This window comes from Eublepharis macularius, chromosome 9 (assembly GCF_028583425.1).
Source record: "Eublepharis macularius isolate TG4126 chromosome 9, MPM_Emac_v1.0, whole genome shotgun sequence".
Taxonomy (NCBI): domain Eukaryota; kingdom Metazoa; phylum Chordata; class Lepidosauria; order Squamata; family Eublepharidae; genus Eublepharis; species Eublepharis macularius.
Window position 1 is genome coordinate 8,302,589 of NC_072798.1, and position 27,438 is coordinate 8,330,026.

Below are 27,438 nucleotides of genomic sequence, written 5' to 3' on the forward strand. Positions count from 1 at the left end.
CAAAGATTGTTTTTTGGAAATAATTGTTGCTATCCATTTTTTTTTACATTCTATAATTTCATGTATTGCTATAGAGTAAAGTGACTGAGGAAAACCTACATAATTGATCTAAAACAACAATTCATCTAAAATAGAAAAGATGTAAGAGAATGAAACGTAGAAGCCGGTGTCCTGCCATAGGAAGAATGAAATGATATAATTATTTAACTGACAGAGGTGTCAGTTGTGCAGTACTCTTTGGAGTGGCCATAGCCTTGAAAAATCTTCACAGATTCTATGCAGAATTCTAGGATTGCTGACTCCATGTTGGAAAATTCCTGGAAATTTGGGGGTGGAACCTGGAAAGGGCAGAGTTTAGAGAGGGACCTAAGAAAGGTATAATGCCATAAACTCTACCCTCCAAAGCCACGATTTTCTCCAGGGTAATGATCTCTCTCTTTCTTCTGTAGATTCGTTGTAAGTCTGGGAAAACACCGGGCTCCACCTGGAGGTTTGCAACCCTGCAGAATTCAATAGTAAAGAGTCCAGTAGCACTTTTAAAACCAACCAATTTTATTTGAGGATAAGCTTTCGAGAACCACAGTTCTCTTCATCATATGAGCCACAGTTCTCTTCGTGCATCTGACAAAGAGAACTGTGGTTCTCGAAAGCTTATGCTACAATAAAGTTGGTTAGTCTTAAAGGTGCTACTGGAATCTTTACTATTTTGCAACTACAGACTAACACGGCTAGCTCCTCTGGATCTGCAGAATTCAGTAAATTTGTGAGGTACAGCCTGCAAGATATTGTGGGCATTGAGAAATCTACCCTTGGAATAGCTGCCTATGCAGTCCTTATCACAACTTTTTATTTCTTTTGGTTGAATTATGAAGTCGTTTTTTTAAAAAAATGGGTAGGCCTTCAAGTCTGTATATCACACTGCCTTGTCAAGGGTTAGCCCTGTTGAATAGCTTTGGTAGTCTAGCAAGTGGCCAGCCAGTTATTGTTAGATATAGCAATAGTTTGAGTTTTTGTACCCTAGAAAACCAAAAGGACCGTTGGTTCCTATCGGAACAATGCTGCCAGCTATGCTCTACTGCAGAGAGCTTGCTCTCTAGGCCGCCACCTTCAGAACAAGGAAGCGAATAATTACTAAGGACAAGGCCTTTTCTAGGGCAGCCCCTTGACGTTGAAACTCCCACAGCTGTTCACCTGGTACCTGCAAATGTATTGAATGCAGGTGAATATGTTTGTCTACTTTCAGGCTTTTATCATTATTAATGTAGTTATTGTTCACTGGTTTGTGGAAGTGGGGTTCTTGACATGCACACACTTTTTTCTGTACAGTTCTATGTTGTGGCATGATTTATAAAGTATAAGATATGCTGATTTTCTTGTGTGTTCCTAATTTTAAGTGCATTTTGAAACTGATAATTCTTGCTGTCAACAGAAGCCGTGCAACAGATAGGAGTGTTATGAGGACTATGAATCATTTAAATAAGTAAAGTTAATATTTTGATGTCTCCTTTGAGACCCTTTAGGGTCAGAAAAGGCTCTGTGTGTACTCTTCAAAGCCTTCCCACCCTTTCCTCCGAGCGTACTGAAGACCAGTTGAAAAGGAAATGGTTCTAGTCCCTCTTCTCTACCTCTCCTTTGCGGCTCCAAAGATAGTTGTACAGTGATGAGGGAAGTGAACTAGGACTGGGGAAATGCAGATTCAAATCCCCATTCAAACATGAAGTTCATTTGGCCCAGTCACACCCTCTCTACTTAACCTGCCTTGCAGGGTTGTTGTGAAGATGAAATGGAAGAAGGGTGAACTAGGTACATTATCCTTGGTATGCAAGAAACAAAATACCTCTCAATGTGATACCTCCCTGTCCTACGCTTGGAGGGCTGGATGTAGGAGAGAGAGACAGAGAAAGAGTACTCTCCAGTTATCTGAGATGAGAGGCTCTGTATTTATGAGCAGGGGGTGATTTCTGAGTTGGCCTACTCTTACCTCCATTCGGCATACGTCATGTTATAGTTCAATACATCATGTTGAGGGCCATCTGCAATGTGCTTAACAGTCTTTATTGGGCTTGTGCATGCAATAAAGGTAAGCAAGGGAACTCTGTGTGTACACTGGAACATTTGTGCTTGCAAACGGTTGCTGGGGAAATACAGGGAGGGAAAATGTTTATCTCCAGTTAGGACCTGGAGATTTCCCAGAATAACAACTGATCTCCAGACTACAGAGATGTTCCCCTGGAGAAAATGCCTGCTTTGGAGGGTGGATTCTATGGCATTGGAGGGTGGAATCTATGGCATTATATCCCACTGAGATCCTTCCAATCCCCCCCCAGTTTCCACTCCCCAGATCCCTAGGGATTTCCCAACCCAGAGCGAGTCACCCTAATCCAGAACAGAGAGAGCTACTGTAGCTTAATGGTTAAGTGGTTGGGTTGCAAATTAGCACTCTGCTGGTTCAAATCCCACTACTGCCATGAGCTCTGCAGGTGGCCTTGGGCAAGCCAGTCTTCTCAAGGTCTCTCTCCACAAGACATCTGAAATGTGAAGGACACATTTTGGGAGATGCAGTGGTAGCTAGGAAGGGTAGTTTAAAAAGACAGAGTCAGCCTCAGGGCAAAGGCTTTGCTATAGACTGGAGCTGTGAAATGCCAGAAGGGAAACTTCAGCCCATTATAACCTTTCCAGGTCCAAGCCTGGCTCTGGAAGGCAGCTCCAGCCCATTTCCATTCCTCGCTGCCCTCTGGTTGTGCTCCCACACAGTTTAGACTGGAGAGGTGAAATTGACAGAGCCTTCCTGGAGGCAAAGATGAAATTAACAAATCCTCTGAGGAGCAATCTCTGCCTGCTCTGTCTTTTTAAACGACACATCCTGGCTAACATTACATCTTCCTACACTTGACAAACTCACGCAGAGGCTTCTTGTATAGAGAGACTCTCAGCCCCAGTTCCCTTGCTGTATTGTGAGGATAATAATAACACTGACTTTAGCCACTGCTCTGAGTGGGGAACTAATCTGTCTAGAAGAGCGATATATAAGTGTAATAATTATTATTATTACCTGAAGCACAGGTCTTTTTTTCTGGGAAAAGAGGTGGTGGAACTCAGTGGTGGAACTCAGGACCGCACAATGACGCCACTTTGGGTCAGCTGGAACAAGGGGGGAGTTTTTTTAAAGTTTAAATTGCCCTTGGTGAAAACGGTCACATGGCCGGTGGCCCCGCTCCCCCGATCTCCAGGCAGAGGGGAGTTTAGATTGCCCTTCATGTCACTGAGCGGCGTGGAGGGCAATCTAAACTCCCCTCTGCCTGGAGATCAGGGGGCGGGGCCACCAGCCATGTGACAATTTTCAAGAGATGCTGGAACTCCGTTCCACCGCGTTCCAGCTGAAAAAAAGCCCTGCTGAAGCATACATTTTTAGAATGAGATTGCCTGAGTTTAACATACACTTAGCTGCTGCAGTACTGCTTGATAGACATGGCCAATGCCCTATTCCCGGGGACAATCACTGTGAAACAGGGAGATGCCGTTCCGATTATACAGCTCCGCAAGTTTCTCTTCCAGCTGCCCCAGAGTGAGCTGTTCTACCACGTCCTTATCATTTGTGGCAATGATGGCCCAGGATCTTATGTGGTTGTTGTCTATGAAACAACAGGCCGCAGACCAGAGGTGGCTGGGTTTGTTGACCCTCCCTCTCGCTATGTAGTTATTCCCTGGCACTGCTCCCACTAGGGCAAAGGTTTCCTTGCATCCTTGGGTGTTGCTCATCATTGTCTGTTGCTCATAGTTATTCCAGGTGCCGCCGTTGAGTTTGATGAATTGCGGCACAATGTTGGTCAGGGTGAAGGTGGACTTTTTGGCATCCAGATCTGGCTGGTGGCTGTTGGGGTTCAAGTGGCCCCTGTTGTAATTGGTCAGGTTCTTGTAATCTTTTAAGATAGCCTGACTGTTCCAAAGCTCAGCCTGCGTCGCACGGGATTTTTGCAGTAAGGCCCCTTCTGAAGTCATTTCAGGTTGCAACGATAAATCGACAAGCTGTGAAGGACACAAGAGACACAAAAAGCCAGAGTTGAATTAGCTATCTGGAAAAAAAATTCTAGATAGGTTCCTTGGGGATTTCCCTCTGGTGTAGTTGGAGTCTGTACCGAAGTTGCCTCTTTTTTGTTTAGAGTTGAATTAGCAGCAAAAGAGAGAGACGCTCTTTCACAGACATTGCCTCTAGTCGTATTAATTTGATCTTTATTGCATACACAAGTTCATTCCCTTTAGATTTACAACAACCCATGAGGGAGGCCACACATAGAGAGTGTGACTGGCCTAAATTCACTCAGTCCCCTTCCTAGCTGAGGGGAAATGTGTTAATCCTTCGCAGGGGTCATTTTGTAGAAAAAGAGCTGGAGGAACTCATTAGCATAACTCATTAGCACAACTCATTTGCATATGCCACGCCCCTTGACATCACTGGAAGTGTGTCATTACTATAATTGATTTGCACATGACACACTCCCTGACACACTATCAGGGACAGCCACACTATCCTGGCTGTTTTGGACCCAATCCTGGCCACTCAGGGCCAAAATTGGGACCAAAATGGCCAAAAAGGGGCTGAAAATGGCCAAAAAGGGGCCCAAAATGGTCAGGATTAGGCCGCTGCTGAGCAGGAGAGTGATCCACCACCCGTCAGAGGCCCTATCCGGGCCGTTTTGGTCCCAATCCAGGCCGAAACAGGCCCAAAATGGCCGAGAGTCAGGTGGGCGGGGCCAACTGTCATGTGACCTCTTTAGGGACCTGCCGGAACTGCGTTCCTGCATGTTCCCCCTCAAAATGAGCCCTGATCCTTCGTGTCTGCAGTATTCATCCAAAACTCAGACCATCGTACCATGCTGGCAGTGCAATCCCGAGCAGAGTTATGTCCTTCTAAATCCATCGAGGTCAATGGGCTGACAACAGTGTAACTCTGCTTAGGATTGCGATGTGGACCTTTCAGCGCTTGCAGTTCTGAACTAGGTACTCAGGATGACTGTAGTGGTCAGGTAGGTTCATATGGGAGTAGCCGGTTCTTCAGGAATGCTAGTCCCAAATGGTATAGGCACAGAGATTGATGCCTCCTAAAAATGTAAACAGCTCAACAGCCAAGAGCCATCAGGAACTACAGCGTGGGAAAGAGGGCTACTCTTTCTCGGAGTCCGGCACAGGGTCTGCTTGTTCGCAGTTTCAGCTGGCACTGGGAACAGGATGATCCTGGAAGTGACATCACACCATCACTGATGGCCGTCCCCCACGTCCCTGCCCGGCCGGACTCCCCACCCAGGCCAGGCAATTCCTGAAGAGCTGGCATGCCACCCAGAGCTCTCAAGAGCCAGACGTAGTCCCCAGGCTGAAAAACTAGCCAGCCCTTGTGCTAAAGCAAACAGTATCTTCTTTTTTCAAGATGCTACAACCCTCTGCATTGGGCCCCAACTCTTTGTCCTTTTCTTCAAAGCTCTTCCGGGTCTTGCTCCAGCTTTCAACTTGTGTATCTGTTTCTCTCTCGAGATTTTCATTCCTCTGCCTTCAAGAGCCCAAAGGCCTCCCATTCCCTCCAGGGACCCCAGCCTTTCTCTCTTGCTGTCTCACATGGCTGCAACTTCCCCCCAAAACAATTGTGTGACCACCTCCCTTCCTCCACCCACCTCTTCTGGCTCCAAGCTCACTTTTTCAGTGAAGGTTTGGGCACAATTCCTTAGCCCACGACCTCACTGTGCGGAAGGCTAAATGGAATGAACACATATTCTTCCCCTGTTTAATCACATGTCCAACTCCCTGCCACCTCTTGATTGCTGCCTCTTTCTCATTGTTTTTCACTTGTAAGCTGCTCGGGGCAGGGGTGTTGGACTCTGGACAGAGCCAGGCACACACACAATCTGATGCCTTTCCCCCTTCCTAAGAGAGCAGGGAGGGAAGGAAGATGGCATGGTATAGCTTGATCTCATCAGATCTCAGAAGCTAAGCAGGGTTGGTACTTGGAGGGGAGGCCACCAAGGAAGGCTCGGCAGAGGAAAGGAATGGCAAGCCATCTCTGCTTCTCGCCATGAAAACCCCTTGCTGGGGCCACCATACGTCGGGTGCCACTTGTGGGCACTTTACACACACACACACACACACAAGAGGGCAGGGGAAGACAAATCTTCCACTATTTCAAACCACTTCAACCCATCTTACCTGGGGTTCCACCATCCAGTTATTTGGTCTCTTTGCCGTCCCAGGGTTGTAGATATAGGCAGAGTAGACAGGGATGCGTTTGTCTTTGTTATACAACGTGGCATAACGATATTGGTTTTTGTAACGCTGGCAGATCCGTGCAGGGTGCGTGGGCTCAAGTCCAATTCCTGGGGGGGTCTCCTTGAAGAAAAACTGGGGGCACGTTTCTTCAAAAGAAGTTACCACCTCTGCATTCCCCGGTGTGTTATGCCAGCACGCAGAGATGAAGAGCAGAACCAGTAGCATCATGTAGGCTGATGGCTAGAGTTTTGAGATAGGCAATAGGCTACAAATTCAATAATGTACTGCTTCTGAGAAAGGGGGCATGTATTTGGGCCAGCGAGTGGGCCTGAGGGAGCTGCTGTAGCATATTGGTTAATTGGTTGGATTGCAATACAGCATTCTGCTGGTTCGAATTCCACTACTGCCATGAGCTCAGCAGGTGGACTTGGGTAAGTGGTTGGGCTGTAAATCAGGACTCTGCTAGTTCAAATCCCACTACTGTCATGAGCTCAGCAGGTGGCCTTGGGTAAGTGGTTGGGTTACAAATCAGCAATCTGCTGGTCCGACTCCCACTACTGCCATGAGCTTAGCAGGTGGCCTTGAGTAAGTGGTTGGGATGCCAATCAGCACTCTGCTAGTTCAACTCCCACTACTGCCATGAGCTTAGCAGGTGGCCTTGGGTAAGTGGTTCGGTTACAAATCAGCAATCTTCTGGTTTGAGCGGCAGGACTCTAATCTGGACAACTGGGTTTGATTCGCCACTCATCCACTTGAAGCCAACTGGATGACCTTGGGTCAGTCACAGCTCTCTCAGAGCACTCTCAGCCCCACCCACCTCACAGGGTGATTGTCGTGAGGATAATAATAACACACTATGTAAATCGCTCTGAGTATGGCATTAAGTTGTCCTGAAGGGCGGTATATAAATGGAATGTTGTTGTTGTTATTAAACTACCAGGTATGTTTGATTTCTCACATGGGAAGAGACCGTACGTAGGACAAGTGCTGATTGCTGAGAATTCTCAACACTTCTGCAGGGAACAGTTGGAGGGGATTATAGAGACTCTTGCCACCTTTCTGTTATTTCTCTGCTTCTTTTAATTCTCCTTTGGTGGATAATTGTCCAGACTAGGGGCCAAGCTAGAAGTGACGAGTTACACTTGAATAGCAAGTGAACAGACTCACATGTATTCCTCCCTGTTCACTTGTGTTCCACTTGCACTCCACTCAATCACATAGCTTGGCCCTAGTTCAGACAGGGAGGAACAGGAAAAGCCAGTAAAAGACAAAGTAAGGGCCAAGCTCCAAGTGGAGAGCAAGTGAATGGCAAGTGAACAGGGAGGAATACACGTGAGTCTGTTCACTTGCCAGGCAAGTGTCATTCGTCACTTGTAGCTTGGCTCTCACATGTATTCCTCCCTGTTCACTTGCCCTCCACTCAATCAGTGGAGGGCAAGTGGAGCGCAGATGAACAGGGAAGAATACATGTGAATCTGTCACTTACCGTTCAAGTGTCATTTGTCACTTGTAGCTTGGCCCTCTGTGTATAGAGAAAAGGGGTTTGGAGAAAGGGAGCTAAGGGCTCTGGGTTCCATTTACGCAGATCGGAGGGCTGTATATTATCTTAAAGAGATGCTTCACTAACGAGCTCGGACCACAGCTTTCACCACGATGTTGCCTTACGTCCTGTCTGTTGCTTTAAGTATGCGCTCTTATTGTTTAAAGTATGATCTTGCTGGGTAGTTCTGTATAGTCTAACGTCAGTCCTAGAATTGATTATGCTCTGTTTCAGCATTTCTTCAACTCTGTATTGGATTCTTGCTAATGCTATGTCTTTGTAAACTTGCATTTATTTATTTAATGGCATTGTTTATGGAAATGTCCTTGATATTGGCTGTGCTAATCTATGTAATCTGCCTTGTGTCTCAGTGAGAAAGGCGGGCTATAAATGATATACATAAAAAAAGTAAAAATAAATTTACACATTGGAAAGTCTTTGTGTTTGTTGAGAAACCATGGAAGGGGCCATAGCGCAATGGCACAGCATCTGCCTGGCATGCAGAAAAACTCAAGCTTAATCCCCAGCATCTCCATTTTAAAAGGACCAGGCAGTAGGTGATGTGAAAGACCTTCTCCTGTGACCCTCTTGTTGCATGACTGAATGGACAACACTGACCTTGATGGACCGATGGTATGATTCCATACAAAGGCACTTTCATTCATTCATTCATTCATTCACTCACTCACTCACTCACTCACTCACTCACTCACTCACTCACTCACTCACTCACTCACTCACTCACTCACTCACTCATTCATTCATTCATTTTATTTTTAACCCTTCCTCCCCATGGACAGGCTCAGGGCAAGGTACAATAAAACGCTCAGTAACATTAAAAAATATATAAATACATTTAAAAATCCAAAAACATGAATACATAGAACAGCATCTCAAAATGGCGACCAAATTCCCCAATCATAATATAAACATAAAGGGGTGGGTGGGGCCACAGTAAATAATATTCTGGTGACTGCGTTCATGGGGGGGGGGGTGATGATTTTGTTGCCCCCCCCACCGGTGAGAGACTGGTAGGAAGTCTCCTAAAACAATCAAAGGATGGCCTCAACCGTATGCCTGGTAGAACAGCTCTGTCTTACAGGCTTGCCGAAAAGACATGAGGTATTGACGGGCCCAGGTGTCCTCCAACAGAGAATTCCACCAGGTTAGGGCCAGGACTGAAAAGGCCCTGACCCTGGTCAAGGCCAGACAGGCTTCCCTGGGGCCAGAGACCACCAGTAAGTTCTTGTTTGCTGATCTTAATGCTCTCCGGAGTACATAAGGGGAGAGACGGTCATAACCATCTGGTGACTTTTCTCTGTCTCCCCTCCTGCCATGCTTATCTTTCCTGGGGGAGCTAAATTTTGCTGGGATTGAGGGTTGAGAGGAGGATCAGGAATAAATAGGTGCAAAGCAGGGATCAGATAAGCATTGATTAATAATGGAAAACTCACCAGCTGCTCAACCTCTCTTCAAGCAGCCTCCGGGGGAAATTAAAAGACCATTCATGTAATCGGCTGCTTTTTGTGTGAAGTGTGTCACGTGTGGTGAACACTCAACAATCCAGAACACAGTCTTCAAGTAGATGACCTCCACGCTATCAGCCCGATAGTGGACAGCTTTGCTGCCAATTGGGCCAAAGTTCAGAGACCTACAGTGGCCCAGGGGCCTGGCAAACCAATCCAGGAGGGCTGAATTACTAATAACATTGGGATTCTCTCATTGGACCACAGAGAGTATCTTCATGTGGATCGGGGCCTTGTTGCTGGGGAAGGAGGGTTTATCATGGAACAAGCGCATCAAGCCTGGGGCATGGCTTAAAGGCCCAGGTTTGTTCAGCACTTCTGTGCTGTGGGAGACCCCTGGTGAAAACTGCTTCATGTTCCAGAATGGAAGAAGGGTGAGGTAGAAATTAAAAATGTATTCAAAATACTTATATCATGATGGCCATTTCCGCACACGTTGAATAATGCACTTTCAATGCACTTTAGCAATCCTTTGGAAGTGGAGTTTTTGTTCCACACATGGAAAAGCAGTTCCAAATGTTCACTAAAGAGTATTGAAAGTGGATTATCCAACGTGTGTGGAAGCAGCCGCAGACTCCAGAATCTGCCTAAATAAATAAAACCATGCCTGCTTTGTACCAGGCATGCTAGAGACCCTCTCTTTACATAATTAGAGTTTTTTCCCTACTCTCTGCATCTGTCTTGTGGGACAAGAAATCAAGGTGAGAGCTGGAAGATGGGAGGCAAACATGGGCAGGTGAATTACAAAGAGACTGGAAGCAAGCAAACCACAATATGGGAGAATTCAGGGACAATCATGACACAGCAAAGCGACAGAAACTGAAGGACCCAGCCAGATATAACCAAGGAGTTTTAAACAGGAGCCGTTCATCGGCCTGACCTGAGAAGCTGACCTGACCTCAAGTGAGAGCCAAGCTACAAGTGACGCTCGACACAGGTTGGACACTTGTCAGCTTCCCTCAAGTTTTGATGGGAAATGTAGGCAGCTTGGTCTTAAAGCTTGGCTTTCCGTTTAATTGTTTTACAGAAACAGACACACACCCAGCAGAGGGGAAGGGGGGCGCCCGGCAAGAGCCCGACGCCTGCAATCCCCTCCCAACCGCATGTTCTCCCTCCCATAGACTGCCACTCTGTAAACTTCAATTAAACGGAGAGCCACGCTGCAAGACCTGGACACCTACGTTTCCCATCAAAACTTGAGGGAAGCTGACAAGTGTCCAACCTGTGTCAGGCGTCACTCGTAGCTTGGCTCTGTGCCTGAGTTTCAAAGCCAGGAATTAGCTCAGAGACTCTAGCACACATATAGGCAAAGAAATATACACATGTGCAAGCATCCCATGACAGTCACACTCTTGCACTGATACCCTTGGAAAGGCTAGTCCCAGCAAATTGCACTTGGGAATCTGTATTGAGTTGAGGTTTTCTTAGCAGTTTGAATGGAAATTATATGGAAGGTTTCTGATAGTCACTGTTATGAGTTTTGCAATTGTAAGAATGCTGGTGGTGGGGCGGGGCTGCTTCTGGGGCCAAGCCATTGTTCCAGACAGAGGTTCCCTGAGTTCAGGAGGGGCCATGGCTCACTGAAAGAGCCTCTGCTTTGCATGCCGAAGGTCTCGGGTTCAATCCCTGGCATTGCCAGTTAAAAAGGAGCAGGCAGAAGGTGATGTGAAAGATGTCTGCCTGGCCTGGCAGCAGCTATCCAAGATTTGCTCAGTGGTACAGCATCCACGTAGCTTGCAGATGGTCCCAGGTTCAGTCCATGGCATTCCCAGTTAAAAGAATTAAGTAACAGGTGATGGAAAAGATCTCTCCTTACCTGAGAACCTGAAGAGCTGCTGCCAGTCTGAGGAGACAGCACTGACCTTGAGGGACAGATGGTCTGATTCAGGAGAAGTCAGTTTCATGTGTGTTCGAGCCTCAAGGAAACTGCCTTGCAGAGACAGAGACCAGGCAAGGTTCCAAGCGGGCGGAGCGGTGCAGAAGAGTGCATTTGCATAAGGACAAGCTTTTATTAAGGGCTGACCTTTTCGGAAGGCGGAACAGATGGATTTATAGTGCCAAGCAAATCATACTTAAATATAGGCAAAGAGCCAAGGTGTTGACACATCACACGTCAAACCACGTGTCTTTTCCAAAGCACGGATCTAAGGCTTTCCTCCGAAATAGAGCCATATACGCCCTTCTAAGCCCAGAAGGGCGTACCTTTGTTTAGGATAGTACTGTATGCCCCTCTGTATAAGAGCAGCCGGAGAAGGAATAAAGGGCTCCATGCATCTCTGTTTCTAAAAAGCAAAAGATCACACATGAACATGACCACTGGTTTCCTTCACAGCCTTATATACCTGTCTAATGAGCACATGAACACATGAAGTTGCCTTACATCGAATCACACCCTCAGTATCGTATCGTATCGTATTGTATCGTAGGTAAAGGGGGGTGCAAGCACTGAGTCATTACTGACCCATGGGGGGACGTTGCATCACGATGTTTTCTTGGCAGACTTTTAACGGGGTGGTTTGCCATTGCCTTCTCCAGTCATCTACACTTTACCCCCAGGAAACTGGGTACTCATTTTACCGACTTCGGAAGGATGGAAGGCTGAGTCAACCTTGAGCAGGATGGAAGGCTGAGTCAACCTTGAGTCGGCTATCTGAACCCGGCTTCCGCCAGGATCGAACTCAGGTCGGAGCTTGGGCTACAGTACTGCTGCTTACCACTCTGTGCCTGGGGCTCATAGTAGAGTAGAGTAGAGACAGGCAGAGCTCTCTAGGATTTTCTGTATAGACCTTTCACATCACCTACTACCTGATCCTTTTAACTGGCGATGTCAAGCATTGAACCTGGGACCTTCTGCGTGCCAAGCAGATGCTGTGCCGCTGAGCCACAGCCCCTCCCATGAAGACCCATGTCATTCTTCTGACTCTAGTCCACAACGATTTGTGCAGGAGTAAAAAAAGGTTAACCTTCAAGGTAACACCAGAGCCTGTTTGATTTTTTTCCTGCAACAAACGAACACCCTTTTGGATTCACTGGCTAGGTCGTTGTTCTTCAACTGTCATGTGTTGCGAAAAAGCAGATACTGTATGGGAGGGAGGGATCATAGTGGTACTTCTCAAGCGAATGCCCCCTGACCTTCGGAACGAAACAATCCCAGCACCAGAAATAGTTGCAGGTGGGTAGCTGTGTTGGTCTGTAGAAGAAGAGCAAGATTTGGGTCCAGGAGCCTCTTAAAGACCAACTAGATTCCCAGGGTATGAGCTTTCGAGAGTCAGAGCTCCCTTCAAAAGCTCATACCTTGGAAATCTAATTGGTCTTTAAGGTGCTACACTGTGGTGATAGCCCTAAACCAGAGCAATTTTTACAAAACTTCTGTTCCTTCCTCTTAAGAAATCACGGTCAGCTTCTAAGACATGATCCCACAAGCCCCTTTCTCCTTCCTTCTTGACAAAAGATTTCAGATTATAGAAGTATTGAAATATCTGTTCCTGAATAAAACATGCCAATGAATGTAGGTAGAATATGCGCACTTGAGTAGATGTTCAGTCTAAGGATTGTGATGGTAAACTATCATTTCTGATTTTTATAAAATCTGTATGTAGTTTACACAAATTGTAGGTTTTCTTCTTTTTCTTTTTTTAAGGATGGGAGTAAACCTGTGTATACTTGGAGTGCTCTCAACAATTTTATGCCCCAAGCCAAAAAAATTGTTACAGGATTCCCTGCCTGCAAAAATTTGACTGCTCCTTTGTGGTCCAGAGGCTCCATGTACATATAAAAGTGTACATATACCTCTTCTAAAAGGTAAAGGTAGTCCCCTGTGCAAGCACTGAGTCATTACTGACCCATGGGGGGACGTCGCATCACGACGTTTTCTTGGCAGACTTTTTTCGGGGTGGTTTGCCACACTTTACCCCCAGGAAACTGGGTGCTCATTTTACCGACCTCAGAATGATGGAAGGCTGAGTCAACCTTGAGCCGGCTACCCGAACACGGCTTCTGCCAGGATCGAACTCAGGTTGTGAGCAGAGCTTGGGCTGCAGTACTGCAGCTTACCACTCTGCGCCACAGGGCTCTTCTACTGAAAGGAATAACAACAACATTCGATTTATATACCGCCCTTCAGGACAACTTAATGCCCACTCAGAGCGGTTTACAAAGTATGTCATTATTATCCCCACAACAAAACACCCTGTGAGGTGGGCAGGTCTGAGAGAGCCCTGAGAGAACTGTGACTAGCCCAAGGTCACCCAGCTGGCTTCAAGCGGAGGAGTGGGGAATCAAACCCAGCTCTCCAGATTAGAGACCCGCGCTCTTAACCACTACACCAAACCAGCTCACCATACTGAACGCAGACCCCTAGCATGCAACAGAGCTCCGTTCATGTGTTGCCACCTGCTTTGGAACAGACCTTCAGATGTACATTGCAGCCCGCTCTGGGCAGGACAGGACATTTGTGGTGATATACAAACCTCTTCAGAATATAATACATTACACAAAATGCAACAAGGCCAGTGCCATTAAACCAGTTTATTACAATAAATGTTCTGATCCTCAACAAAACAGAAGCCCAGTGGCACCTTAAAGGCTAAGATTTATTCCAGTATGAGCTTTTGTGAGGCGTCATCAAACTTGTTCGTCTTTAAAGTGCTTTGTTTTGCTACAACAGACTAACACAGCTATCTCTCAGAAGTTCTAATCCTGGCCAGCGATCTCAGCAGTTGCCAAGTTTATCAGAAGGAAACAATAATATCCTGTGGGCAGAATCTGTCTTAAATAACACCTCTTGTGGATTCCAGTCCCTCTATCTTCCCCCATCCTTCCACGTCCTAAAAATCTCTCTTATTTGACTCTCTATCACCTCTCCTTTTTAGATCAGATGCAAATAACTTTTTAGAAGAGAAGGAAATTGCTTTACCTTGTGGAAGGTTTACCTTGGATTGGTTGACTTTGCCTTCAGGGGGAGCACAGAAGTATAAGATATTGACTCTGGGACTGCTTAAATACATTCTGGAAGGGTAGCAAGTTATCGAATGTGATTAACTTCCTCAACTGGTTTTTTTGAAGAAATTTCTCACGTGGGTGGAATTGCTGTCCAAATCAGAATGTGGTTCTTCTGTAGGAATTTCTCAAGGTCAGATTCTTTTCCTGTAATGGACCCATCCAACTGGTTCATGGGATAATGATACATCTTGAACGTCTGTTGGCACTTTGGTGAGAAACAGCCCAGATGAGCTGGCAGCTGGAAACCAAAAGTATATAGTCACAATCGATCTTTTTCAGCCTTCTGCTTTATCTCAACCCTGAACTGGAAATGTGACAAACATTGTATATCTGTGATCAACTATAACGTAACTTTTCTTAACTAACATGGTGCTCCTGAATAGTTAATACTGGTGCTAGTCTTTCTGTCTGTCTGTCTAATAAATTTCTATAATGTCCTACCTGTAAGGAGCTTAGAGAGCTACAGATGGTACTCCTTTCTCCATTTTATCCCAAGATCATACAGCAAACTTCCATGACGTAGGGCCGGACTAAATGATACATCGTACACAAGAATGGACATGAGTTTATACTTACACGTGTTCCACTTTTCTGTGCCTCTTCATATGACCCAAAAGCCACACACCTTTCAATCGTGTGCCCACAGCATGCAAGCAGTAAAAAAGAGAAAGAGTCCAGTAGCACCTATAAGACCAACAAAATTTGTGGTAGGGTATGAGCTTTCGTGAGCTACTCTTGATCTTCTCTACGGCTACAGACAGACTAACACGGCTACCCATCTTGATCTATCTCCAGAGGACACACGTGTGTTTGTTTCTCCTCCGAGTGTTTGATTAGTCCCATAGCACACTTGGATTTTGAGCATGCGCACACTGTTTTCAATGAAAGTAGTGGAGATTTATAATAATAACAGTGTGATTATTTGAGCTTGGATCTCCCTTAAAACCTAGTCCAACACTCTAACCGACAACACATTGTCTCCCTTTAATTCCCCTCCCCTCAGGATTTTCTCTGTTGGACACTGACAGCATTACCCCTTATTGGGGTAGGGGGAGAGGACAACGGAAGCAAAACAGCTGGAGGAATTGGATTGTAGGGAGAAAATGGCTGTGTGTGCTGAAGGCAGAGTTTGACTCAGGATTTTGGGGGGGGGTGCTTTTGAGTGAATTATCCTGAATGAACCCCTATAACCCTTTGATGTCTGAAGAAGGGAGCTCCAATTCTTGTTGGTCTCTAAGAGCCAAGCTACAAGTGACGCCTGACACAGGTTGGACACTTGTCAGCTTCCCTCAAGTTTTGATGGGAAATGTAGGCGTCCGGTCTTGCAGCTTGGCTCTCCATTTAATTGAAGTTTACAGAGAGGCAGTCTATGGGAGGGAGAACATGCTGTCGGGAAGGGATTGCAGGCGTCGGGCTCTTGCTGGGTGTGTATGTGTGGGTTTCTGTAAACTTCAATTAAATGGAGAGCCAAGCTGCAAGACCAGGACGCCTACATTTCCCATCAAAACTTGAGGGAAGCTGACAAGTGTCCAGCCTGTGTCAGGTGTCACTTGTAGCTTGGCTCTAAGGTGCCGCTGAACTCAAATTCCCCTTAACCAGAAAGTGATGAGACATAAACATGGAAGGGGGAATGGGTACATTTTGCAAGTCTTGGGGACGGCAGGTCAGTCACAAGGAATATTTCTTCCTCCCTGAAGCTCAATGACAGTCACAGGATGCCCTGAGAGCTTCTGCTGTGGCAGTGACTAGACTCCAACAGGCTTAGCTTCAGCAAAATGGCTGTATTTTATGCCTCTTCCAACCATGCCCTGGCTAGGCCATAGGGAATTCATATCGATGGTTAGGCAAGCTAGTGTGGTGTAGTGGTTACACTGACAGACTAGGATCCGGGAGGTAAAAGGTAAAGGTAGTCCCTTGTGCAAGCACCAAGTCATTACTGACTCATGGGGGTGGGGGTGGGGGGGAACGTTGCATCACGATGTTTCGGGGTGGTTTTGCCATTGCCTTCCCCAGTCATCTACACTTTACCCCCAGGAAACTGGGTTCTCATTTTACCGACCTCAGAAGGCTGGAAGGCTGAGTCAGCCTTGAGCAGGATGGAAGGCTGAGTCAACCTTGAGCCAGCCATTTGAACCTGGCTTCCGCCAGGATCGAACTCAGGTTGTGAGCAGAGCTTGGGCTGCTGTACTGCAGCGTATCACTCTGTGCCACGGGGCTCTTCAGGATCTGGGAGACTTTGGTTTAAATCCCCTCTCTGTCATGGAAGCTCACTGGGTGACTTTAGGCCAGTCACACACACTATCAGTTTCACAGTCTAACCTACCTCAAAGGGCTGTTGTGAGTATAAAATTGAGGGAGGGGGACAATATAAGCCACTTTTAGGTCCCCGTTGGAGAGAAAGGCAGGGTATAGAAAAATAAAACAAGTAAATTAAGCTGCTCATAATATCATTGTGCCCAGTTCTGCAAAGGGGGGGGGTCCAAAGGAAAGTGAAATTAGGGCTTTTTTTATTCAGATAGGAGGGCTGTATTGTACAGAGGGTATCTCAAAAAGAAGCTTCACTAATGAGCTAGGAACCATAGACTTCATCTCTATGTTGGCTTACGCCCTCTCTGTTGCTCTAAGTATGTGCTCCTGTGTACTACCTGTGCTTTAAGTATGCTCCTACTGGGTAGTTCTGCGTTGTCGAATGTCAGTCCTAGAATTGCGTACGCTCTATTTCAGCATTTCTTCAATTCTGTATTAGATTTTTACTAATGTAATATCTTTGTAAACTTGTATTTATTTACCCTATGGCATTGTTTATTGAATTCTCTTTGATACTGACTGTACTAAACTTATGCTATGTAATCCACCTTGAGTCTCATGAGAGCCAAGCTACCAGTGACGCCTGACACAGGTTAGACACTTGTCAGCTTCCCTCAAGTCTTGATGGGAAATGTAGGCATCCGGTCTTGCAGCTGTAATGGAGAGCTGAGCTGTAAAACCAGGACGCCTACGTTTCCCATCAAAACTTGAGGGAAGCTGACAAGCGTCCAACCTGTGTCAGGCGTCACTTGTAGCTTGGCTCTGAATGAAAAAGGTGGACTATAAATGAAATAAATAAAATAAATAGATGCTTACAAAGTTGGCCTCCCTGTGCCTTGGTGGCAGACCATGGAAAGCAGTGGGCATCCTGACATAGTGAAAGGACTGCAACGGTGCCAGGAGACGGGCAAACTCCTGAGTCTGAAAATTGCGTGTGAATTGGTGCGTCTCCTTCCCCCACCCTCCCGATTATAGACAGATCTTTTGCGTGTTCATGCTGGATGGTGAATTGGGGAGGCCATCACAGGCAACTGTAAAGCTCCTATAAAGCTCCTAAAAAGAAAAAAAAGTCCTCTAAAAGTCATCTCAATAAACTAAACAATAAAAAATGCCAGCTGCCCATTGGCTGTAGCATTGCTTTTGCTTCTGCTGCCCGAAGTACTGCAAACAGAGGCAAGTTTACTTACAATGCAGCCTGCACTGGGCGTTTCCCCCCCCCTTAACATCTTTTGTAATGAAAAGGGACTCACCGAGGGCCAAAGTAAATAAGAAGACTTTAACAGTCTCCCAACTAGTTTTTAAATGGCAAAGCAGCTTTGAACATTCTCTTCCTGCTGTTTTAATATTTATAGCAACCATTGCCTCAAACAAATCTTTGTCAAAAATCTCTGCATCATTTTTGATCGGCAGGGGGGTGGGGGGAGAGCTGCTTGTGAAGGAGGATTTAAATTAGACAAATGGCAGTAGAAGACAGAGATATAGGGTTTCCAACTCTAGCCTGGGAAATCCCTGGAGATATCGGGGCAGAACCTGGGCCGGGGATTTGGGAGGAATTTGTCCTAGATTCTATGGTATACCATAGAGTCTGCCCTCCAAAGCAGCCATTTTCTCCATGGAAACTGATCTTTGTAGTCTGGAGAGTTGAAATTTTGGGATTACTCTAGGCCCCACCTGGAGATTGACTTCCCCTACTCTTCCTCTGCTTAAACCAGCCCTCCCAGGGTTGCTTTTCAGATTTTTTTTTAAAAAAACTCTTAACAGGAAATTCACCTACTTCTCATGTATTATCTAATTTGGGTGTTTCTCTGTGTTTTAAAAAGAAAGCAGAATAATGAGAGAAAGCCTGAAATTTCCCCTAGAGGGTTGTTTCCCACAGTCTGCACTTGCTTTAGCCCTCCATCAGAAAAACATTCGTGAGGATATGTTCATTATAACGCGAGAACTCTTGAATTTAGGGTCCCCCCACAAGATTGCCAGCTGTGGGCTTGAACGTTTATGGCAAATGGGGAGCGGTGCCTGTGGAGAAGGGAATTTAGGGAGAGATTTTTGACTAGAGGCTCTGAAACTGCTATTTTCTTCAGGGGGGGTACTGATTTCCCGCCCCCCCAACCAAGCTAATACTTGGCTAAGGAATCAAAACCTGAAAACTTATAGCTGGGAAAAGAGATAGATTTGATGGTTGTTGTGGGTTTTCCGGGCTGTATTGCCGTGGTCTTGGCATTGTAGTTCCTGACGTTTCGCCAGCAGCTGTGGCTGGCATCTTCAGAGGTGTAGCACCAAAAGACAGAGATCTCTCAGTGAGAGATCTGAGATCTCTGAGAGATCTCTCTGAGAGATCTCTGCCTTTTGGTGCTACACCTCTGAAGATGCCAGCCACAGCTGCTGGCGAAACGTCAGGAACTACAATGCCAAGACCACGGCAATACAGCCCGGAAAACCCACAACAACCATCGTTCTCCGGCCGTGAAAGCCTTCGACAATACAGAGATAGATTTATTGGTATAAAAATAGGTCTACAGGCAATCTAGAGTTCCCCGCCACCTGGAGGGAAAAAAATGTCCTGTCCATTTAATAGAAGTTTAATGGAACATTATTTACCAGGTGATGTTATTTACCTCCATGCCATGAAAAGCTTCCGCTCCCTGTTTCACCACATTAAAATTCTAGTATAGGGACAGGACATTTTTCTCCAGATCTGTTGGCAATCCTAGGCCAAGAAGTTGTGGTTAAAAATGGGCAGAGTCAGTTACGGTAAGACCCTCTGGTAAAAATATCTGGAAGCAAGAGAAAAGAGAAGTTAGGCAATCTGTGAGTAAACTGGCCAAGATGTCCATGAGGGTCTTTTGCATGAATGTCTGGGGAACCAGAAGGGATTTATGCCAATTAATAATTTATAATACAAACCGCAGCTCGAAGCATCATGCAAATATAGTCTGTAGGAAGATGGAACAGGAGAGATTAGGAATTGCTCAGATCTTGTTTACGCTTTTGCTTCATATGCAAACGTGAAAGGAAGCCTATCTGAGATAACAATGAGCATTGTGCGTGACATTTCGGGTCTGATATGTTTTCTTTTTGCATTTTTTTCTGATTTTGTAATCCTAGTCCTATTGCATGCTTTGTTGAACGTCTCATGCTATTTGACTGCATTGTTTTGCACTGTGTAACACACTTGGAGTCTTAGTGAAAAAGGTGTGCTATAAATATAGCAAATATAATATACTAGCATCAAAGCACGTTGTGTTTAACAACACAACGGGGGCGTGCCAGCCCTCTAGAGAAGCCTGCTGTGGGAACATGCAGTGAGCCAATTTCGGCCTGTTTGAGGTCGAATTGGGCCCATTTGGGGCTGAAATTGGCCTGCTGTTGAGCACAGGATCACTCCAGGTGTGCCCTGGCAGTGCTTCCACTCTTGAAAATGGCCTCTGGAGGGCCAGGCCGCCTGCACCGGGCCTTCCTGCCGTGGCAGTCTCCTTCAGGCTGGGCTGTCATGCTGAGCCTTCCTGCACAGCCGGCGGCCACTCAGAGGCCTACCACAGGCGCACTCGCAGGCCCCTCAGAGCCGAAACAGACGAGACGAGTTCCCTCAATTCAACCTGGGTTGAATTGCCTCAAGGTTTGACGGGAAATGTAGGCATTTCTCCTTCCCGTCGCTCAGAGGAGGAGAGGGGAGGAGGAGGGCTCCTCTCGCCTGGCCGCCGCCGTTCCCAAGCGCGAGGGACTTGAGGAGCCTGGAAAGTGGCGGGGGATGCTCTTAGGCTGGGGCGTGGTGGTGGCGGCGCTCTTGCTGCCGCCGCCCCCCGCCCCCCGCCCCCGCCTCTTCCTCTCTTCCTCTCTTGCTGCTGCCGCTCGCCGCCGCCGCTGCCTCTCTCGCCGCTGGAAAAGGAAGCCGAGAGGAAGGAGGACGAGAGGAAGAGGCTGGGGCAGGGGGGCGGGGGGCAGCTGCAGCAAGAGCACTGCCGCCGCCACGCCCCAGCCTAAGAGCATCCCCCCGCCACTTTCCAGGCTCCTCGAGTCCCTCGCGCTTGGGAACGGCGGCGGCCGGGTGAGAGGAGCTCTCCTCCTCCCCCCTCCTCCTCTGAGCGACGGGAAGGAGAAATGCCTACATTTCCTGTCAAACCTTAAGGCAATTCAACCCAGGTTGAATTGAGGGAACTCGTCTCGTCTGTTTCGGCTCTCAGAGTGCGTCTGCACCAGGATAAAAGGTGTGTCATCACCAATACGGTTTGCCTTTTATATAGGAGGATATTTATATAGTAAAAATGTTTATATCCTGCTTTCTTTTCTTAGAGTCAAGGCGGCTTACAATGCATCAGCAAGCGGCAAGGACACAAAACCTCACAGTCCAGGCATGGTTGAAATCTCTACTTACTTTCACATACTACTTCACAGGGTTGTTCTGAAGAGAAAATGGAGGAGAGGAGAACAATATAAGCCACTTTGGGTCCTCATTATGGAGAAAAGTGGGGTATAGATGAAGTAAAAGAAGTTTAAAAATAAAGAAAATCAGCAAAATTTAAAATGCACAGAATGAAAAGGCAGCCAAATATGCCGAAACACATTACACTTATTTCAGAATGCTGTTTCAAATAAAAGAGTTTTACATATCTTCACAGAGTTTAATAGAGTTCATAAAGAAACAGAGTTTTGGGTGAATCCTACGGTGTTGTTCCGAAGTGGTGATGTCACTTCCAGGTTAGTGCTGGAATTGACCTCTTAACATTGGCACAATGTTGATCTCTCTACCATTTTGCTCCTGCTGCTCTACAGAGCATCAGCGGGGGCCCGGGCATGACAAGCAGGAGGACTTCTGCCAAAGCAGGAAAACTGTCGCCGCGGAGAGGCCCTCCCCTTTCCCTCCTTCCTTTGCCGGCCGGCCGGCAACAATATTCCCTTAATTTTTTTTTTAAACCGGGCGCCATTTGCGCAGTCGCACGTTTGCACAAATGCACAAAAGCACACAAAAGTCGACGCTGCATATTTGCATACCTGCATGTTTGCGCATTTGCGCAAAACACGTAAAAAAAATTTAAAAAACAAAAACAAAATGCGACCCAATGAAGGCCCCTGATGTCAACTGTGACGGGGAGGAAACAACCAATCCTGGGTACCTCAGTTGGCCGTGCGAACATCCGGAAGCGGGACAGCACGGCACGCTGCGAGACAAAGCGGATGGAGACGAAAGTGAACGCGTGGCTGGTAAGCGATTATTTCTGCAGAAAAACTGCAATTTCTGGCCATCTGGAATCGGCCCTGGTATCGCTATCGAAAATGTAGAACACGAAGGTCCCCTCCATACCCATTCTGGTGGGCCATTTTAAAGCACAGGATCCATAGCTGCAGAGATGATAACTGAACTTTTGACATCCCCATAGACTTTTTTCTTCCTTTAAATGTGGACCAACTGGCCCAAAGCAGAAAGAGGAAAGCCTAGATGCCATACCATGCCATGAAACCCAGCTGCTTTCTATATTCTCAACCCATAGCTACAGGAGCAAACCTCAGAGCCGAACTAGAAGGGACGCCTCACACGGGGAGGACACGTGTCAGTTTCCCGCAAGTTTTGACGGGAAGTGTAGTGAGTGCACAGGCAGCGGCAAGCAAGGGGAAGCGCCAGCTCGTGCACCTGATGTACGGCCCCGAACATCGTCCCACTGACAGCCATGAGCAGCTCTCGCAGGCCAGAAACCAGCCGGGCTGTCATTGCTGAGCCGAGCCATTCTGCTTTGGGCTTCCTTTGAACCGCCACCCTCCACCCTCCTGAGCCTTCCAGAACGGCGGAGCTGTGGCCTCCCTGCGCGACTGTGTTCAAGCTTGAGGGCAGCTGGACAGAGGCTTTGCTCCCCCGAGCCCGGAAGAAGAAGGGCGCTCAGGAAACCCTTGGTGGCACCCACGCCAAAGCCTTATGCTCAGGAAGGCGCCACAGCCCTGCCCTGTCGCCCTTCCAGCCCAGCCCCAGAGCTCTCACCCCTCTGCCTGAAGGTAGGCTGCAGGAGTGTAGTGGGTGAGGTGAGGCTGGCCCTTCGCTTCCCAAGCCACTGCCCCGGGCAGGTTGCACAGGTGGAGGGGCAAGTTCTCGTGTACTCACTACACTTCCCATCAAAACTTGCAGGAAACTGCCACGGGTCCTCCCCACATCAGGCGTTACTTCTAGTTGGGCTCTCAGTATGACCGTGGATGCTGACTTCCTCCTTGGAATCCCTGAGAAAACCAGACATGCTCTCTCTGAAGCAATTGACTGGCCAACCGTTAGCTTCGGTTGGTATGCTTTATTCCAGCGGGCAAGGTGCCATGACGTGTTTTGTATGCTTTTACTTGATTATTTGCTAATATAGTGTGCTCTTGTGCTCAACAAACCAATTTGATCCCAAAATCTAAACTGGGATGAGTGAGATTGGTCTTATTTATTTTATTTTATCAAATTTATACCCCACCCTCCCCACAAACGGGCTCAGGGCAGCTAACTACATATATTATACAATTATTCTTATTACAATCCTGAAGAGAACCTGCAGCGCTGCGGCCTACTCAGTGGAGGGGAGTACCGTGCTACGTCATGTAACAGGCAACTTATTCATCCAACTAGATTTATTTATCTAGTACATTTTTCTCCCCTTCTACCTCTAAGGAGTTCTTCTCCCTTCATCCCTCTTTGCCATGGAGTTGGTATGGTCAGGGTGGTTCATGTGATTCTCCCATCCTTCATTTTATCCTCACAACAGCCCTGCAGGGTAGAGTAGAATAAGAGAGAGTGGCAGGCCAAGTGAGTATTTCAATCCAGGCTTCTGGTCTTAGTCCAACACTAACCACTGACCACCTTTTAGCATTTCAGGCGTGCAGCGCGGCAAACCATGATCGCACATCACTTGCTAGCTTGCCAACTCATCATGAAGTATCCTGGTATGGCCTGTTATTTTGCCTTTCACAGGAATCTGACCAGAAAAAAATCCTCAGTTTCAGATTTCCACGGTAGGAAGTTAATGACGATCATTTCCTAATATCTCAGGATTGTTGCTAAGGGCACAGGAGCAGAGGCCAGTAAGAAAAGCTTGGTGACCAGCATCACCAGTGACTGTGTGTGAAGCTGAAGAAGAATGTAAAGCCAGCAATTCTTTTTTATGGACAAGTGAATTGTATGTTTCTGAGCAAGCTGTAAACACACTGGGCATGGAAAAGTGCTGACTTTGCTCAAAGCAATCAAATGTGCATATATGAAAATGATCTCTCAGTTTCCCTTTCTCATGTCCGAGGAACTGAGGAAATCCCCGGAGGCTTTGTTCAGGTGACAAAGCATTTTTGGATGGAAATGCAAGCTCATTTGCATATTGTTCCTCGCACATGCTCTGCTGGCAGGAGGTCAAAGGAATTTGCCCGCTTCTGGCTTCCCCGTGTCCTATGCCTGTGTTTCTCACCATTTTCTGGGGTTTTTTTGGTTTCTGCGATCACAGTGGTCAGAGGAGGTGATGGGGGGGAACACAAGTTCAGCTCAAGTGTGATTCATTCCATACCCTGCAGAATGTAAATTTTAAAAGATTTGGACATCAAGCCAGGAAGATAACAAATACTGTATGAGCTATAAAGTCACTCCAAAAAGTCACTTTCCCAGGAATACAAGAAGAGCCCAGCTGCATTAGACCAGTGGTCCATCTAGTTCAACATACTGTTTCACAAAGCAGCCAACCAGTTGTCCTGTATGGCCAAACAAACAGGTCACAGAGGCTGAGGCCACCCCCTTTTGCCCCCCAGCACTGGAATTCAGAGGTTTACTACCTCTGTATATGGAGGCTGCCTTCAGTCACCATGGCCGGTAGTCGGCGATGGAACTTTCCTCCATGAATCTGCCTAATCCTCTCAAAGCTATCAGTGTTGATGTCCGTCATATCTCCATTGGCAGTGAATTCCACAGTTTAATTACTCATTGAGTAAAGATACTTTGGAAATCTAGTTGATCTTTAAGTTGCTAACGGACCCAAATCTTGCCTATCCTGAAACTATTTCCCCTCATGAAGTTTGGGGTTATGGAAGAGAGGGGAGAAAAAGCATCCTCTATCCTCAGTTTGGTGAAGTGGTTAAAAGCGGCAGGACTCTAGTCTGGAGAACTGGTTGTGATTCCCCACTCCTCCGCTTGAAGCCAGCTGGGTGACCTTGAGCTAGTCACGGCTCTCTGGGGCTCTCTCAGCCCCACCCACCTGTTTTGTTGTGGGGATAATAATGACATACTTCGTAAACCACTCTGAGTGGGCATTAAGTTGTCCTGAAGGGCGGTATATAAATCGAATGTTGTTGTTTCTCCACACCACACATAATTTTATAAACCACTATTGTGACTGCTCCTAACAGTCTCTTTTCTAGACTGGAAATGCCCTCTAGCCTTTCCTCACATGAAAAGCGCTCCAACCCGTTAATCATCTTGGTGGGCCTTCTTTGTACTTTTTCCAGCTCTGCCATATCCTTTTTCGGTTATGGCAAACAGAACTACAAATGAGACCACACCATAGCTTTCTTCTGTCAGGCTATGGATGACAGGATACCGCAGACAAATCTCTGGCCCATTTGCATTAAGACACCAGTACTTAGTCAAATGGATTTTATTCAGAAATCAGTTCATTTCAATATACAGTTCCATAGGTCTACTTAGGAGTAATATAAACATCTAAGCAGCTCGAGATTGACCAGAATGACGACACGAGAAAGAAACAGTTATAACACTAACAAAGAGCAAATCAAAGTACATCAAGCCTCTGTTTACAAATACTGGCATCCAGCATCCAGCACCAAGCACTGAGCAGTAGAATCAAAAGTGGCATGGATGGCTGGGCAGAGACATACATGACATATACAAGGACATTACAGTACTGGCCATTTTATTGTCAGTCCCTTTCTTAATAATTCCTAATATGAAGTTTGCCTTTTGTACTTTTACTTTGAGACAGGCTGACATTTTCGAGCTTCCTACTACAACCCTAACACCTCTTTCAGTCTCTACACGAGACACCGGGGAGCGTGCCCATCAAGAGTTGGAAGATGCAATGTTAGCTGGGAAGTGTAGCTTTAAATGATAGAGCCAGCGGAGATCACTCCAGAGGGGACGGATTCTCTCACAGCCCTCCGCTGCCTATGGCATGCCAGACCGTCTCTCCTTCTGGAGCTTTTACCCTGCCGCCTTCACTGCTTAAAACTTTGCATTAAACTAGCCTTGACAGGGCAAAGTCTCTAGAAGGGGACATGCCAGAGGCTGCAGAGGGCTGTGAGGGAATCCATCCCCTTTGAAGCAATCTCTGCGGGTTCAGTCATTTTAAACTATGCTTCCTGGCTAACATGGCGTCTCTCGAAATGTGAAGAACACGTGTCAAAAGTATTGTGTAGAGAGACTCAGCTAGTTTAGACTCCATCAGCAGATAATTAAAATTAGGATTTGGCATAGGGTTGGTATACGGGCACCTGTACCTTGTTTTCCTTTTTAAGGATCTCTGACTCCCTTGGCCCTCAGGTTTTCTCAGACGGCCCTCCTTCACTGCGCTATTCTCATTCTCAGGTTCTGGCCCTCTCCCACCAATACATATCACAGCATCCTCTATGGATGGATTCGTTCTGAACCAGAATCTCCCTAGCTACTGTGGGCTTTCCCCCAGAAGTTAGTTTTAAAACTGCTCTGGAGGGCTGGATCTAGGGTTGCCGGCACCCAGGGCAACTCAAGTCCGGTCTGCTTGACGTCATCACACAGGCGGAGCTTGCTGCGGAGTTGGCGGAGGCAGAGCAGAGGGCTGGGAAGTTGCTCGCACCATTTGCCTGCCCCGCAGGACAGGGGGTGGCCGGCTGTCCCCGCAGACAAAAGGCACGGGCACGGGCGGCCTCCCAGCCCCCCCGCGCTGCCTTTTGCCTGCCCTGCAAGACAGGGGGCGCGCAGCAAGCCGGCTACCCCTTGTCCTGCAGGGCAGGTGAAAGGCGCGGGCGGCCTCCCAGCCCTCTGCGCTACCTTTTGCCTTCACAAACAGTCCACCCGCCTCTTAACCACCCCCACTTCCTTATTTCTTGCCTTTCTGGAATACCATCCCTCTTTGCCAAGCAATTCTTATTGTCCCAACTCTGTCCGAGGCATGCCCGCACCCCCGTCCAGATTAGTTTTTTTTTTTAAAGGGTGCTTTCCTAGCGCTATTGCGCAATCCCGTTTCAATTCCCAAGCGGTTTGGGAAGTGGTGTTGTAAAAAGCCTGTGGAGGCATTGGGGGGGGGGCACCATTTTTATTACAGTGAATAAAGTTTTACTGCTGAAGGACAGCCTAGGTAATTTTCGATAAGCGGAATGTGGCTGCAAAGGTTGACTCTTTCCAGGTTTTTTTTTAAAAAAATTAATTATCAGTGTAGCAAAAAATTGCTATCTTATAAATATAGTTGAGCAGTAACACAGTAGTCTGTGGTAATTGGCCATGCAAACACCTGTGTCCTACCAATGTCCGCAATCTTTTTCAGTGACCCATTGTGCTCTCCTGGGGCAATCTGACCAACAGAAAATGCTACTTCAGTCTCGCATGGCCTGAGCATGCGATGCAGCATGGTGTTTTCTATGAATCGAATGTATTTGCAATACAGCGGAAAATCGATATAGCGGAAATCTCTCATTAATTTTTTTTTTAAAACATCATGTCATCATTGGTGACGGTGGATCTAGACCCGCCCCGTATCCCGCTTTTCTCCCAGGGATGTGAACAAAGCATAGTGCGACACTGACTCAGTAAGAAAGGGAATGTGAACACAGCCTGGGACATTGCAGGATAGAATCCAGCGCAATAAATGCGCAGGAAAACCGGAAGGT

The 27,438-nt window shown here is 46.9% G+C and overlaps 1 protein-coding gene across 3 annotated transcripts; it reads right to left on the reverse strand.

Moving 5' to 3' along the window:
• Positions 1 to 3,330: 3,330 nt before the first annotated feature.
• On the reverse strand, positions 3,331 to 14,327 carry LOC129335411 (endonuclease domain-containing 1 protein-like). 3 transcript variants are annotated; one of them, XM_054987859.1, is made up of 3 exons: positions 14,234 to 14,327; positions 6,193 to 6,492; positions 3,331 to 4,026 (listed from the first exon to the last, which is right to left on the reverse strand). In XM_054987859.1, the coding sequence occupies exons 2-3, from the start codon at positions 6,478 to 6,480 to the stop codon at positions 3,481 to 3,483; spliced, it is 834 nt and encodes a 277-aa protein (XP_054843834.1). In that variant the 5' UTR covers positions 6,481 to 6,492; positions 14,234 to 14,327; the 3' UTR covers positions 3,331 to 3,480. The 3 variants fall into 3 exon arrangements, with proteins under 3 accessions (XP_054843834.1, XP_054843835.1, XP_054843833.1); XM_054987860.1 differs by having other exon boundaries at positions 14,250 to 14,281; XM_054987858.1 differs by lacking the exon at positions 14,234 to 14,327 and adding an exon at positions 11,135 to 11,354.
• Between the last annotated feature and the right edge of the window lie 13,111 nt (positions 14,328 to 27,438).